At 37.7% G+C, this 17,457-nt stretch overlaps 1 protein-coding gene across 1 annotated transcript; it reads right to left on the bottom strand.

Annotated features, from left to right (window-relative positions):
- Window positions 1-12,779: 12,779 nt before the first annotated feature.
- LOC114307560 (UPF0481 protein At3g47200) lies at window positions 12,780-14,550 on the bottom strand. Its single transcript, XM_082875297.1, has 2 exons — window positions 14,403-14,550; window positions 12,780-14,190 (listed from the first exon to the last, which is right to left on the bottom strand). Exon 2 carries the CDS (start codon window positions 14,165-14,167, stop codon window positions 12,836-12,838), a length of 1,332 nt encoding a protein of 443 aa, XP_082731423.1. The 5' UTR covers window positions 14,168-14,190; window positions 14,403-14,550; the 3' UTR covers window positions 12,780-12,835.
- Between the last annotated feature and the right edge of the window lie 2,907 nt (window positions 14,551-17,457).

The following is a 17,457-nucleotide window of genomic DNA, read 5'->3' as shown; positions in this document are numbered from 1 at the left end:
TGGGCATCAGGTAGCTTGTACTATCTTTGTAGGCATGGAGGATGTGTACCATGCTACAAGCAGATTGTCCTCTAAACTGCGTCGGCGGTCGATGAGCACGTAAGGATAAACCACCAAACTTTGAGCATCAGAAGGGAATTCTAGAGGATCAATGAATTTGACAAAGTGATGATTAACTCGCTTCCTTAACTCACATGCCTCAGGTTTCGACTAGCTTCTCCAGCCAGAAGCCCCAGAGGAAGAAGAAGCCACAGCCTCATCCCATGCAGAAGATTGTGGATTAGAAGAAGAACTTCCCATGTCCATATTTGCAAATTTCTGAATCAAAGGATTATGGACAGTGTGTTCGTAGTCCAAAAGTTGATGATTTGCAAACGCTTCCATGACTTGAATATAGAAAGGTGGGTAAAGGTGACTAATCAATACATGAAGATTCTTTCAAGGACGAACGGTATTATCAAACAACTCTTCATATGCTTGATCGAGATAAGAAAAGGTCTGTTTATCCATTGAATTGGACTTTTTGAATACTGAGATAGTGAGCTTGTTTAAGGAATCAAAGAAGAGTTAATGCAAATGTTTATCAATGAATGACGGTTGTGTTTTTAAAAATGCAAGGCCTATGCACGTTCTAAAATGTGGATAAAAGACCTTGATCCACTAATATCACCAAGTACTGGGTATATTAGTGTGGGGGGTAATGTTGGCTACATATTTTGTATAAGCCAGTTATAATTCAACACGTGACAAGTTGAGGGTAATACGGCAAGACAACTCAAACCTTCGATCATGATCGTACACGTGACAGTTAAGATTGGTTTTCATGAGACCTGCGTAATACTGGATCAGCAAAGAGATATAAAGTGATGTGATTTCAACGGTTACTCACATTTAAATTCAAAATCAAGAGGGAAGCCTAACTGCAGGTATTGGCATAGTGGAGCTAATTATAAGGTAACATGATCAGCGATCATGGAGGAGCAATTCGACAGTTAGAAGTGCAGTTCGATGGTTCTTCTTGAGAAGTATAAATAGCAGAGAAGGCCCCAGAGAAGGCCCCAGAAAAACCCTCAGATTCAGAAAACTAGTTTTATTCTACTTCATTTCTTTTCCAGTTTTATATTTCTTGTTCTTTACATTTTCTGTACTTCAAATTCTTGCACTACATTTCGTTCATAGGAGTAGTTTCAAGTAGATTGTTGCTGTAAACTCTACGAGGCTGAATTAGATCATTGTAAATCTTTCGTTTTACTTAATGAAATACTGCAATTGTTCTTCGTTTAATCATTGTTTGCTTAATTCTCCTAAACAAAGCCACCAGTAAAAGTCATCTTCATCGAGGTTGAAAGAACTAAAACATAATCGTCTGATAATTGGTTGGCAATTAACATTCTGTAAGGACTGATTGATCCTTGCTGGCACGCTCACAATTACAAAAATAACCTTCGAAAGCCAAAAAAGTCAACAGTGATTAAAAAGAATCATTTTTAATCACACATTTTAAGTGTCATTAAAAGATAATTCAATCACATGTTATGCATGTGATAATAAACATTTAGATCACACTTTTTACATATGATAATAAACATTTGGATCACATTTTTTATGTGTGATTTATAACTAACAAAATATGTGATTAATAATGAGGTTTTTCATAAATAAAAATTGAATGTTCAAAACTATATACAAAGGAATTAATTAAAAAAATTTAACTGTGATTACATATATTAAAAAAATGAAAAAACATAAAACACAAAGTCCTTGAATTCTTTTACCATATTTTGCATCTCTCTAAGTAATTTCTAACCTAAAAAATGAAAACACAAATTAATTAAGAGGCAAAATTTGCCTATTTTTTAGAAATTACAAATGCATTTAAACCAATAAAAAAATAAAACATAACAAAGAACCTGTTTGAGAAGACTAAAAAGATTGCGACAAAAACAAAAACGAACTTGTTTGCGAAGCCGAGACGCTCGGCGATGCTAGATATTGATAGTCAAATTAATTAACCACTAATCAGGGAAAGATCCATGTAAGAATGATATTGATAGTCAAATTAATATCGAATTTTCCTCAAAATAATTAACAAAATAGTACATCAATTTATATGTGTTACTGAGATAATAAACATGAAAACAAATGTAGCATTTGATAGAGTTTTCTAAATATGATTTGAGAATAGAGTTGCATTTTGAGTTTAGGAGTTTTGGAATTAGGGGTACTGTAGACACCCCATTTTTGACCGACCTTAAGACTCAGACGTCACCGATTGAGCGCTCGGTGATGATGCAAATTGTGCTCGTTCTGAGGTTTCAGAGTCTCGGCTGCGAGCCTTGCCTCCGGACTTCGGAGCTCTTTTGTGCTTTGCCTCGGTTTGCGAACCAGGTCTTGTTTTCTTTATTTTCTCTTCCCGAAGGGAGGGAGAGGTCTCGTAGACCATCTCTCAGTGGCCGTAGGCTACGTTTCATGGTCGTAGGCCATTTTTCCTGTTTGGAGACCAGTTTCCGATTTTCGGAGCCGTCAGCCGTGTGCCTCGGTTCGGGACCGCTTAACTACCTCCGTTTGCTCCGGTTTTTGGCACACACCTTGTTTCCTCTCTTTTGAGGGACACTGTGGCCCGAGAGACCACCTTCGTGGTTGCACGCCACTTCCGGTACCTAACAGCCTGTTTTCGGGGCCTCGGGCTGCGCGTTTTGGCCCCTGAACCCTCGTTTTGCATCGGTTAGGGTTCATTTTTGGTATGGACCCTATTTTCATTGTTAGGAAGGTGGTAGGATGGTGGGAGACCAGCAATTCTTTTGAAAATTGTTTTCTCTCTCCTCCAGCCGATTTTCTTGACAGAAAGCTGGTTTTCCTCACTTTTGAGCCATAATTTCTGGTCTCCCATACCACCATTGTGTTGTACTCACCTGGGAGGCCACCAATATGGGTAGGCCGACCAGCTTTTCTTCCTGACCCTTTTGAACCTTGCTAAAAAGTTGGTTTTTCTCACTCTTGGGCCACAATTTCTGGTCTCCCACCATACAGCTGTATTCTACTCATCTGGGAGGCCACCTTTCTGGTATGGCCGACCAGCATTTCACCTTGACCCTTTTGACCCCTGGTCGATCGACCACCTTGGCTGGTCAGCCAGCCTTCTGCTTTTTGGCTTTCCTGAGTGCAACACAGCTATGCCAGCTGTGAAGCACTTGACCCTTCCTCCGGGATTTTGAGCCTTTTGTTTGTCTTCTTAAGGAAGATTTGATCCTTTTGTTTAGATTCAAGGAGAAGCTTGACCCTTTTGGTTAAGCTTCTTTGATAAGCTTTGACCCTTTCTTGAGGCTTCTCCAAGAAGCCTTGGCTCTCTTCTTCTATAAAAAAAACCTTCCCTCTCCATTTGTAAGGGTTAGAAAATTTAGCCAAGGCATATACATACTCTCCTCCGTATCTCTCTCATTCAAGCTCAAATACTCCATTGTTCTTGGCCATTACACCACAGCTCCTAGCACAACACCTCCACCATCCATCCAAGCATCTTGGAGCTGTTTTTCAGCGGTTGAAGGCTCACCTTCTTGGTCCAGAACTTGCTGCATTGCTGTGCTACAAGGGTAAGTCATCATTTCCCCCATTTTTGCATTATTTTGCTTCATAACTTAGCCCTATTTGCAAGCATTTCTGGGTTTTGTCTTAAACTTAAAAGTGTCTTATTTTTCGCTCCTATTGAAGTTTGTTTAAGGATAATTTTCTGTTTGAGGTCATCTACCTCTTTGTATGCTCCATCCCTCTTTGTAGGCTTATTTTGCTTCCTATCTTAGTGTAACAAGCCCGCTGGGGGGGGGGGGGGGACCTCGCTATAGTTCGGACTCTCGATTTGTGTCACGGTTCTTAATCTGAACCAAAGAGTCCAAATCTGGCAAATCGTTTTGAGAAACAGATTTTTGAAAAAGTAGTGCCAAACATGGACTGCTTTGCCAGATACAGAGTCGCCACCTAAATATTTTAAAATGAGGGAATTTAGGAAACCCTGACTCGGTGCCGAAGGCCACATGTCCGTCATCACCGGAGTTGTCTCGGCTCGGGAGCTTGGGTACGATCGGGGAAGGTCAGCTATGAGCACCCCCTTTCGCCCGGTCCGAAGACCAGCCTCTACTAACCGTGATATCCAATTTTGAAAACGTTATGTGTTCTTATCCCGTTATTAGCCTAGAATTACTATGTTATGCGCACAGCAAACAAGTATAGACTAGATTGCCTAATTTGGAAATAAACATTGCATATCCGTTTGGTTTTGAAAATGTTTTGGAATTTGCTACTCGCAAGTAGACTAAAATGCGGATTTCAACGAGTCTTTCCAACTCAAACAATCCAACCTTCACCCACAGGCATTCAAAACAGTTTAACACATAAGCATCTAGCCACATGTTAAGCATGCTGTCATGGCAATATTCACACTCATGCGATATGCTAAAGCGGAAATACTTACATAGTACTCCATGCCAAAACAAAGAACTTGTTAGCAAACATGCATGATCCAAGTCCATGTTAAGTGCCTAATGCATCGCATACAAAATGTTGCTAGAATAGGCTCGGCTATCCTAAACATGTCATGTGAAAATACACAATTATCACGTATTCAGTTTGGGAATTGAAGTATTGATGCAGTTAGCGTGATGTACCGAGCCTAATGCATGCAATACAAATGCATGGATGCACACATGCATAGCATAGGGTATGCTAAATTAAACGTGCCCTAATACTAACCATTAAAGCGGGTAAGTAAAAGGGAAGAAAGAAGTGAGGTTGGAAGACATACACACCACCCACGCACACTTATTACAGATTTGCCCTCGCTCGGAGGGACCGAATAAATATTACAAATTAATTAACTACGCAAGCTAATTAAAATTACAAATTAACTAATTTAATTAACAAATTAAATAAATTAATTAAAACAGGAAAACGCCTCGGGAAGCGCGCCACCATGCATGGGCTGCCTCTGTTTTCCTTCCTTTCCTCCTCTGGAGGCTGTCAAAGCCTCAGGACTGATCCCTTGGACAGAGAGGATCACCACCGGCTGATTGAGATTGTCACCGGCAGTGTGGTATGGCCATCGGCACAAAATTGAATCTGTCGGCAGGGAAATTGTTGCCGGTCGGCACATTACATTGCCGGTCGGCAGAGTATTCCTGCAGAACCTGCAACTCACAGCAACAGAGGGCAAGGCAAAGCATGGCAGCACAATTCAAAGCATGTATGCACCAACCATGTCTCTTATCATTGTAATGACTCAAAGGGACATGTGCCTCGGTTCTCGGACCACCAATCACGCATTTCCATGCATGATGGCCCAAAGAACCAAGTATGCAACTTTGATTTCAAATGTATGCAAACCAATCAAACAAAACTCCCAATCCCTATCACCCAAGTCAAGGGACAAGGAATGCATGCAAGATGCAATGCAACCTAGGCATACAAGCTAAGGATGCAACATGGCATGGCAAGGCACTTATGCAAGCATACAAGCATACATATGGCAATGCAAATAGATGGAAAGGTGGACTTATACATGAATTAGGCAGCTCTAAAATAGGCCTAAAACAGTAGCCAAAGTGCTAAAAAGTGAGGGCTAAATGGCATGCACACACATATGCACATAAGGACCAACACTTAAGCACAAATCAAACAACATTCAAGCACACTTGAAAGGAGGAATCATGGACAATTAGCATGCAACATAAGCATTGAAAATGCATGTTAGGATGGTGCCAAACCAAGCAACAAATCAAGCTAAACATGCAACAAATAGTCTAAGTGTTCAAAGCAAATCCAAGGAGCATTGAAATACACTTGCAAGACTAAATATGGTATGAGCTTATTGACCCAAAACAGAGTTTTAGCACATAACATAAGGCCCGAAGGACCACTTAGATGGCATCTAAATGGCTCAAAACAAAGGCATGCACAAATGGTCAAAACAAGGAGCATGCAACACATGCTTCCAAAGCAATAAAGAGGCATGCAAGGCAATCAAACAAGCATGGAAATGGGACTGAAATGGCATATAGAATGATCCCAAATCACCAAAACAATGCAAAGATGGCATGCTACACACGCACATGCTCAAGGCTAACAAGCCCAAATACAAAGGAGCTATATAATGCATGCTAAAATCGACCCAAACACTTATGGACAGACCTAGAACATGGCAAAATAAGCACATAATCTTCACAAGACTAAGCCTAAAACATGCTCCAACAAAGGCTAACAACCTAAGGCACATTAAGGCATAAACAAGGCATTACATGGCAACTATGCTAAGCATGCATGGAGTTCCAAAACCAACTTGAAATCATGTTATATTATGGATATATAAGCATGAAAAACAAACCAAACATGCTCAACACACACTCAAGCATAGGCTTCCTTAAGAGGCCAAAATATGTCCTTTTCACGGACAACAAGGAGAGGGGGTGGCCCTCTCCTTCTTGGGACTTCAAAGCATCGTCTTCACCACTGAAATCCCTCAAGATTTCAGTGGTGAAGAGACCTCAACACCAAAATCCCGGAGCTAGCACAAAATGGCTCAAAATGAGGCCTTTTAAGGCCTAAGGGTGGTCAACAACCCTTAAACAACAAAACACTCTTAATAAACAATAAAGAGGGCCTAAAAAAAGAACTTTTTTATGTTATACAATAAGCACAAAAATAGCTCTAAGATGGGTATAAAATCAATGCAAAAAAGGGGGAAAATGGGACTAGATTCTCACCCTTGTAGACCTCTTCACAAATGGTGCTCCAATGGCCTCCTTTGGCTCCAAACCAGTCAAGAAACTCAAGGATAAGCCTTTAGAACCCTAGTTTCAAGAGGAAGGTGAAACACTAGGTGCTTGTGTGCAATAGTATGGACTAAAACACACACAAGAGTCAATATAGAGATAGGATATGTATGCAACTCAAACCCTAAAACCAGAGCTTCTCTCTGTGTTTTTCCCTCTCTAAAATGTCTAAACTCTCTCTTCCTAGCCTCAAAGAGAGAGCCTCTATCTATCTCTCTTGTAAAGCTTACAAGACAAGCTTTTCAAGAGGGAGATCCCTCCATACACGTGTATGGAGGGGAGCAAAAGCAAGACAGCTGTCTAAAAATATCTGCAAAAGCAGATGAACAGCAATCGGCCGGCCAAAAATGCCATCTTAGCCAAAAAGAGTGCCGGTCGGCAACAAAGAGTGCTGACCGGCAACAAAGAGTGCCGGCCGGCAAACTATATTGCCGGTGGCAGCAAAAACCAGCCGGTGGCCTCTAGCCAATGCCGGTGGTGGGTGGGGATGGTCTACAAGCCCCACCTTGCCCTTCAAGGGCAAGATGCAAGTGTTTGGTGCAAAACCAGACACTAAACGGTCGAGTTCGGAGATCCTGAGGCAAGGCACGCGAGCCGAGACTTCCGGGAACTCCAAACGAACACAAACATGGAAGATCACCGTGTGTTCAAACGGTGACGTCCAAGTCTTGAGGACGGTCAAAAATGGGGTGTCTACACTTAGCCTTACTTGCAAGCATTTTCGAGATTTGTCATAAACTGAAAAAAGTCTTATTTTGAGCCCCTATTGAAGTTTGATTAAGGGAATTTTTTTGTTGGGGGTCATCTACCCCCTTGTATGCTTGTTTGCATCTTGTTTTGAGCCTTGCATCTAGGCCTTTGTTGCATGCTTTGTTTGGCCTTCTAGCCACTAAAATCCAGTGGATTTTCAGTGGCTATCATACTTTTTTGAGAGCCAAAATCAGAGGAGGGTGACCCCCTCTCTCCTTGTCTTGATTGTTGGCCCTTTTGGCCTTCCAAAGGGGCCCCTACTTGCATGTTGTGAAGTCACATTTCAGGTCCTATTTGGTGAGTTTTAAAGTCTGCCTTAGCTCTTTCCAGAGCCCTTTTGGCCATATTTTGTGTCCCTCATGCATGTGTAGAACAATCATCTTCAAGGCCTTTCAAAGGGACCTTTCATTGCATGCTTCATTGACCCATTCCAGGGCCTTTTTGGTGGGTTTTAGGACCCTCATAACCTATTTCCAGAGTTGGTTTTTCCATTTGGTGTGTCCATGATACAGGTGTGGAACAACCCCTTGCATGGCCCTCCAAAGGAGCCCATCATTTTTGCATGCATTGACTGAGTTTCAGTAGTTATTTGGGTATCTTTTAGCATACCATGTTGCTATTTTTGGCTGGTTTGGTGACCTCCCTTGTGCTTCATATATATGTAATGTAAACCATGCTTACTAGCCTATGTTGCATGTTGTTTTAGCCCTTCATATTAGCACTTTTTGGCCATGCTTAGAACTGATTTGGTGCATGTTTAGGACTGCCTTGGCTCTATTTTAATGCCTCATGGTCAAATAATGCTTGTTTTGCATACTTGTGGTTCAATGCATTTGCCTAGTTTTGAGTTTCGGGGCTTATTTCGTGCATTGGGTGACATGTTTCCATGATTTGGGACCATTGAGCATCTTATTTTAGAGCTGAAAATTGCATGTTTGTATGCCATCTTTCATCTCTTGCCATGCTTTGATAGAGTGGCATTTGATGCCTTAGGATCGGTCCCTTGCATCATGCATGTTTGCATGTGTTTCGGTTGTCTCATTTCCATCATATGGCCACTGATGTGAGTGTGGCTGAGGTTCACTCATATTGGTGTAAGTCCATCTTGCATTGTGTATGCCATTTCAGTCCATAGCATTGCGTATGCTAGGTTGCATGTTAGAGCATTGTGCATGCCATGTTACATCACGCGCATTGTGTATGCCATTTTAGTCCATAGCATTGCCTATGCTAGGTTGTATGTTAGTCGCATTGTGTATGCCATCTCATTTGCATTGTGTTTGGGATAGGAGTTAGCCCAAATAAGGGAAACGAGGGACGTTTCGTACTCAAAGTGACGAAACGTGTCTCAATTCCCGGTCTCCGACACTCCGGATTAACCATGATGGAGTCTAAGCCTTGTTGTGTTTATACTTGCATTCATTCCATTGAGTCGTGCAATTCGACTTCTCGGCCATCATGCATCGAGATGCGTGATTGGTGGCACGAGGATCAAGGTTTACACTCCCTTGAGCTTGTGCAAGGACAGGGAGAGTGGTCTTGCACACATATATTGAAAATACCTTGCTTTCTCTTCCTTTTGCCTTTGTTGCGGAAAAACCAGGATCCAGGGACAGAAAGTGGTCGGCCGACCAGGTTTTCTGGCAGGCCGGCCACCTTTTTTGGTTTCCACCACAAAGGGTGGTCGGCAGGTGTCTCCCAAGCCAATACCTGGTCGGCAGCCTTCCCAAGGTGGAGTTTCAGCCTTCTGGAGCTTTGTGCAAGTTTCTAAAATCAGTTGCAAACAAAGGCAAGACGAGGCATCGCGATGGAATTTCCCGACGATGCGACTCGAGCATGCATGCATCTTTCATCATTCGGAACAGAGCTGAGGCGGTCCATGAATTTGCATACTAGTTTATTGCTTTCCTAGTTAATTTGTTAATTAATTAGGGTTTTGTAATATTTAATTATTCATTCGGACTGTAATTATTTATTCGGACCCTCCGAGCAAGAGCACAATTGTAATAAGTCTACGTGTGTGCGATGTATGCCTTCCAACCCCACGTCTTTCTCCCTTTTATTTATCAGCTTATGATGGTTAGATTAGGGCATGTTTCAATTAACATACTTATGCTCGCATGTTTGCATCCATTCATCTGTCTTGCATGCACCGGGCTCGGCGCATCATACTAACTGCATTATATTTCAATTCCAAGTTGAATACGTGTATCAGTTATTGCATTTCATATGCCATTCTTAGAATAGCCGAGTCTATTGTAGTTGCATTTTTGCATGTGTTGCATTAGGCATTTCAGCATAGTTAGGATCATGCATGGATTTCTAACATAACTTCTGTTTTGGCTTGAAGTACTCGGTAAGTATTTATGCTTTAGCATCCTTGCATATGTGTGAGTGACTGTCATGATAGCATGCTTACCATGAGGCTATTTGCTTATGTGATATATCTGCCTGAATGCCTGTGGGTGAAGGTTGGATTATCTGAATTGGAATAATGCATTGACTGTGAGTTTTAAGCCCACTAGCTAGTGGCAAAACCATATCTTCTAAGCCCACCTGAGGGTGGCAAATCCACGTTTTAGCCTACTTGCGGGTAGCACCATCAAACCATTTTCAAAATAAACAAACATGAGATGTGTTGTTCCAATTCAGGCGATCTAGTCTATACTTGTATGTTATGCGCATCACGTAGTAAATCTAGGCTAATAACCGGAATAAGAACGCATAATGTTTTCAAAACTCGATATCATGGTTAGTAGAGGCCGATCTTTGATCGGTCGAGCGGGGGTGCTCACGAAGTGACCTTCCCGAATCGTACCCAAGTTCCCGAGCCGAGACAACTTTGGTGATGACGGACACGTGGCCTTAGGCAACGAGTCAGGGTTTCCTAAATTTCCCAAAATAAAACATTTAGGTGGCGACTCTATATCTGGCAAAGTAGTCCATGTTTGGCATTTCTTTCAAAAAATCTGTTTTCAAAAATGATTTGCCAGATTTGGACTCTTTGATGATTCATCGGTCTTGCGTTGCACTCTGTGAGATTAGATACAGGATCGTGACTTTTGAGTCCGAACTGTAGTGAGCCCAATGAACAAAACGGGATTCATCCTCCTGGGACGTTCGGGGACGTCTACAGGTATTACGCGTAGGTCCTAATAAGTGGACTTATTGTTTAATAGGTTCTATGAAAAAAATTTGTCATAAAAAAGGTCACTAATTGTAAGTTTTAGCGACAATTTATAAAAATAATGACAAAAAAAAGTCACTAATTGTCAATTTTTAGCGACGTATGTAAAAAATTGTTACAAAAAAATTATTTTTAGCGATAATTTTACCAAAACTTATTTTCAATAGGATTTGATGGAAATTAAAAAAATTTGTTTGGTTATGAGTTTTGAATTGAGTTTGGGAGGGAGTTTTGAGTTTTTGAAATTAGAAAAGTTATTTGATTAAAAAATTTACAACTCATAACCGAACACACAACTTAAAATTCTATTAAAAGCTATCGTATAAAAATTTAATTAATTCCGAAAATATTTTTTATTTACTATATAAAAATAACAGGTGCCAAAAAAAAAAAAACCGAACACTGTTTGGGTTAGCCGGTCGAACGTCCGGGTTAGCCAAATTTTCCCCCCTGGAAAGGAGTTTTCAAAAGTAAGTGTGAAATTATAATTTAAAAGCTCAAAACAAATACTACACTCAAATCAGTGGACAAGAATACGTTTGGAATACATAACCAAACATAACCAAAACATTTCTAATTAGCCCACAATAATAAGGACACATCAATGCTAATTGCAAGTATTTCTACATAGACCTCTTAAATGCTCAAATAGGTCCCTAGCATATGAGTGACAATCAATAACTCAAGTTAAAATCAGTTGATCAACGAAATCAATACATAGATAGGTCTTCAAGCAACCATAGGAAACATTAATGTAATTGAGTGACAATTTTTTCTTGGTTTTAGTAATAAAATACTCATTCCTCAAAAAAAACTTTTCGGTATAATTAAAATAATGAAACAAATATACCTTTCATTTCATGACTTTAAAAGTAAGTCTTCCCACCAAAGCAACTCGTTTGAAGGTGACCGAATTTAAAAAAAAAAAGAAAAATATAAATGAAATATTATTATATTTTATTTATTATTTTAAATATTTATCTAAATATGTAATCTAAACACGGTGGCAATAAATCTAAACTCGGACACACTTTTATTTTATCCCATGCTATCATATATGTATTTTAAAAATCCAGCTTTAAAATCAAACCCTTTTCACCTGATTGGCTATAAAAACTCCATTATGAATATCCATGCGCCACCAATTAATAGAAGCAAATTGGTCCACTACCACTACCTCATTAAAAATGCATATACTGCGTGATTTTACAAATCGACCCATAACGATCGATTTTTTCCCCACTACAGATACATTGGTTTATCGATGCGAAAGAGTATCGTATTCGTATATGTTGGTTGTGATACGGATCAGTTCATAGTTGATCCATGGCTTAGTTTACAACCGGTATGATTAGTGATGGAGTAAGAAAATTATTTTAAGAAGCACACATTAATCACGAATTAAAAAAAAAAAAATCACTATAATGGCCTACCCCACATTGATTGAATGTGCTTGGCTTGCCTTTTGCACTTTCTATATAAGAAAAATCAAGCCGCATTCGTATTTCCTATTAACATAGAGTCATACATTGTTTGACTGTCAAAGTTAGTCTTCACTTTTTTTTTGAAGTGGAGACAGTGTCTATATTTTGCCTTTTATATTATTTTTATCTTCCTAATTTTAATTAATTTTATTTTGATAATTAATTTTAGATTGTGTCAATTTGATTCAATTGATAACGTTGATTAGGATTTTTTAAAAGAAAATGATTATTAAGTTAGTTAAAGTTAACTCATTGAGTTGAACAACTTCATAATTTTGATTATAAAAGCATATGACATGCATTGAAATTACAGAGACTAAATAACACAAAAAATAATGTACAAGAACTACTGATTTAATTTTTCCACAAATTAACCAGTCAACGTTCTTCTTGCGCCATCTCCCCATTCCTCTCTTTCTGAAAAACCCACCAGAAAATTTGTCCAGGCAAGTGAGTTAGTATCTTACTAGTGGATGGAAGAATTTCCTATGCAACTTTTCAAACGACACAATTGTACATACAATAATCTACTGATCAATCTTACACAAACACAACGGTTTCTTTCATTAATCAAGAACAATAACTTGGTTCAACATTTATGAAAGAAAGGACTTATGAAAGAAAGGAAACATGGTAAAAACTGTCTGCGTCGAAGTGAGTAGAAGCAACACAACAGCACCCAGAAACGAAATGATTGTCCATGGACTATTGAAGTAATTATGCCTTAATTTTGCAGTCCATATGTTCCAACGCCGTCCACAATGCTCATTGATATCATTGAAAACTTCGGAGTAACAAAAGCCATCGCGAGACACAAAGACACAAGTAGAGGCTTTGGTAAACATAGCGCAAGTAGCTTCGTCGTCGCCTAACATGTTATTGATTATTCCATTACGACGGAGCAAGCTGACATCCTTGGACGAGTTGATGAGGCAAAACATGAAAGTCAAATAATCTGTGACATATTTAGGGTTCGAATCTTGAAGATGCTGCTCGTGCGCAATTATATTTCTAAAAAGGCACTCGGTCTTCTCTTCAACTGTGAATTGTGGGATTTCCAGTGTCCCATTTACAAACTTTATATTGAGCAAAGGAGTTCTATGATTAGCCTTCTTGAATCTAATCCCCGCCTCGTGCAGCTCTGTGGCACAATGTATGAATTCCGATCTCTTTTCCTTCTTTCCAAGATTTCTTTGTGCGAGCAGTTTTGCAAACGAATGAGAGGTTACATGGTGTGCTAGGTCAAGAACATGCTTCACGTCATGGGGTAAAACCAAAGAGGAAGGTTTTAAAATCTTTTCAGGACTGGGCAATATAGAGTAATAGTAATATTCCCTAGTGCAATAATAGTATCGCATGGCTAAATCAATGATATTGTCTCGGGGGTCTGGAATTTTGGTCATTTCAAACAATTGTACGAGGATAAAGAATGGAATTTGATTTTCAAATAACAATAAGTCACGCCATATGATATGGTGGATCCACTCCATTTTGAACAAAGGGTCATGCCCATCTTGCATACTTGTGATGGTGAATTTGCGAAATAACTCAATGATAAAACAGCTGTCGAGAAGCATCATTACCACAAACTCGTCTTTATTAAGGCTTACAGAGTCTGCATAACATCTACGTGCTCTTTCTTGCAAACCTCTCATGGCTACGATGTATCTATCCACGCTCGTCTCATTTCTTCGTTTAAGAAGTTGTTGCAAATTCCATAGCTTGTGGTCTTCCATCACTCTGTTGGCTTTATGGTGGTGATATGGGCCAATTGCCAGTATTTCTGGTTCATAAGCCTTTTCATTTTGTCTGCGAAGTCGATCATACACTCTGTAGATATTACATTCACAGTGCCTATGAGACAGGTGAGTAAGCTTATCGTCTAAATGAAGGGAGACATGATCTTCAACTCTTGAATTGGGCACCATATCTCATAAAATTAGTGGAAACTCTGTCAAAACAAAATCAACAAAAATAAAATTTGTTAACCAAAATAAAAAAATAAAATTAAAAACAGAGGATTGTGCAAAGTGTCTACATGCTTCACCATATGTAAATATAAATAAATTAAATTAAAAAGATGTAGCAGATGAAGGAAGTGTAGTTCATGAAATTAAAATTAAATTTTTTTTAAAAAAATGTTTACAACAACATAGAACTTACATGTTAGAAACTACAAAGTTCTTCTTCTTGCTAGTTACTCTGTTTCCTTCTTTGCATATGGGTATGATTGAATTTGAAAATGAGAGCTAGGTCCCTTATAAAAAGCACTCAGTCATGACAGAGAGGAAAGGAGAGCATGCTTTTGTTTGCTTTAAAATTGCTGTTGCTTTTGCTTTTGTGAACCAGCATCCCAACTTTTTTGGGATTGACATGAAGCCACTACAAACTTTCACTTATCTGGGGTCCACCTTCGCTTACTATTTAAATTGTCGGCATTATAGGATTCATCAAGTAAAAATGTAAAAAGTAAAGTGATTAAAGTATCATTACATTGGATCATATATTAATAAAATTAAAAATGAGTGGGAGCATTAAAAAGAGGAGCACTAATAGCTCTAAAGTGGTGTGCATCTTACGTGATGGAATGTTTTGCTCATGTTTTTTTTTTTTTTTGAATTTTCACCTCATTAGTGGTTCATTAGTGCTCCCAAGTAATTTGAGAATAAATTGCTCATTTTTTTAAAACATGTGTTATCTGATTAGGTGGGTGCTAATATCATATTAACTTAAATTTTCACATATTATGATATTGAATTATTTGAATTTAAAATAGCCCTCACCAATCAACACAACAAACCCCCCCATGGTGAATAATTGAGTCACATGATGGGTCTATTATATGGCATCAATGCTAGAAATTTATAAACTTTATTAAAATATATTCAAAAAAAATTATGTAATTTAAAATTATTTTAAGTGCAAATTCTATCATATAAAAATTGAATATGAACAACAAGTCACTTTTTTTGGATGAGTTTTCTACACCAATAACTTTATTAGAAGATAAGTCTCCTCACAAAAAAGAAAAATTCTATTTGTGAGGTTCTCTTTGTTCTTATCTACCGCGGATCATTTGGGCCATATCTTTGTATCTTATTCTTTTATCAAAATTGTGTTGTGTTATAAGAAGATTTGCGCCAAATCATACCAGAAAAAGGAATTCAAAGAATCCCATGCTGTGTCCACATCTCAAACGGCAGAGAGAGAGAGAGAGAGGGATGAGAGAGTGATGTTGCCTTTCACTTTAGAGCACATCAAGAAAAAATAAGCAGAAGAAAAATTAAAATAAAAATAAAAACAAAAGCATGAAAGAAATTGAAAAAGTAGGGGTTGCAGAAATCGAATTTAAAACATATTTCTACCTACTTTGCAAAACCTACTTTGTGATCTTCATGAAAAACATGTGTCCACACAATTTTTAGCCCAGTCAATCAAATATATACCATGGAATCTGCAGTGGTGGAACCATTGTTTGCAATATTAAATCTATTATTGTTTACTTTACACTACTACAATAATGGTAAGTGGGTGTACTTCATATCAATAAAGACAGTGGCAATCGAAAATAAATTATAATTTTTATGAATGTCACTTTATTATAGTTTATTCAATAAAGCATTAAATGTTGTGGCAAAATTTAATATCATATTTGTTTTCTCCTCTCTCTCTCCACCCAGTTGTTGAATGATTATTAGTCATAAAATATTACTTCTTTATTGATCTTTAAAATAATAAAAATAAAATAAAACTGCTCAATCACCTCGTGCATACATTAGTGCTCTCCTCACTTCTCTTCACGCATCTCTTGCTCAAACAATCAAAACAAGACAATTGTCCTTTACAATTTTTTTTTTTTTTTAACGGATAAATTACAATGACTTTTTTTGAAATTTAAAAAAAATATATTAAATTTTATAATTTTAATATAATTATATTAATTTTTTTAATAAGATTAAATGTATCAAACTAACACAGATATCATAAAAATACAAAATAAATAACATAAAATATATATTTTACTATAAAAGAGATAATAAAAAAAATTCAACCGTATAACCAACAAATTATTGATAATTAAAAAAAAAGAAAAAAGAATTAAGTGTTGTATAAATTAAAATAACAAAAAAAATTCAATGTAATTATGTCAAAAAAAAAAATTTTTTCTCAAATTTCAAAAAAGGTACATGTAATTTATCCTTTTTCTCTCAATTCACCCGGCAGCCAGACATGTTGACCGACTCTCCATTTATGAATTATTTTGTGTGATTCAGGCCTTTCACCCTTTTTACTCTTTTTCTTAGGGGGGGAGTCGGGGGCATTATTATTGGAAAATGTAAAAATTTATTGATAGAAAACATAATGAGTACCTTAGAGCATCTCCAATGCACTAGGCATATAATACTTGTTAGTTAAAATGCCTAGTGTGATTCATTTTTTTCAATTCCAATGCACTAGACATATGATTAGGCATTTTGGCTCAACTCATATTCACTAGTTACATGTAGCTAGCCTTCAACGCTAGGCAAAATATATTCAATCATTAGGATCATTTCCCTCCATATTTGTTGTTGACGTGGCATTCTATAAAATTAATAGTATTTGGATAAATAGCTAAAATAAAGAGCATGGTTGGAGTAAAAACATAAAACAGTTGATAGGCAAAATAAAATATATATTTTATAGTAATATTTAGATAGGTAAAATGCCTACTACCGTTGGAGATGCTCTTAATAATTACTTACCCAAAAAAAAAGTACGTTAATAATGATTTCTAAGAATCTATTTTGTGAGCCCCAAAAGAAACGATTTTGCAAGGAGAGCAGGGTCACTGTTGTGCCGTTTCAGTCTTTTCTTTTTCTTTTTTTTTCATATTCTCACTATATTTTTATGTATGACTTATGGATCTTCAATGAATTCCATCAACCCAATCAGGTGGACTCTTCGGATCAACCATAACAAATACATCAATAAAAAAAAACTATTGGAACAACCTTTTCTCAATCCCCCAAGATCTTGGGAATTGTTGTAGGCTCTTCGTTCCTTATGGACAAAAGGAAATTTATTGATGATTTATGTAGTACAAGCGGTACAACAAATTCCAAATTACATCTATAAGACAGGTCTTAAAAACAGAGCAACTGATGAACTAACTATACAAGTTTATTTAAAAGGTGAGATAATGTTTGATACTGTGATGACAGACATGATTTAAGAT

Source organism: Camellia sinensis, chromosome 6 (assembly GCF_055761805.1).
Source record: "Camellia sinensis isolate YWXY chromosome 6, ASM5576180v1, whole genome shotgun sequence".
In the NCBI taxonomy this organism is placed as follows: domain Eukaryota; kingdom Viridiplantae; phylum Streptophyta; class Magnoliopsida; order Ericales; family Theaceae; genus Camellia; species Camellia sinensis.
The sequence above is the reverse complement of the archived record's forward strand: the minus strand, read 5'-3'. Positions and strand labels throughout refer to the sequence as shown.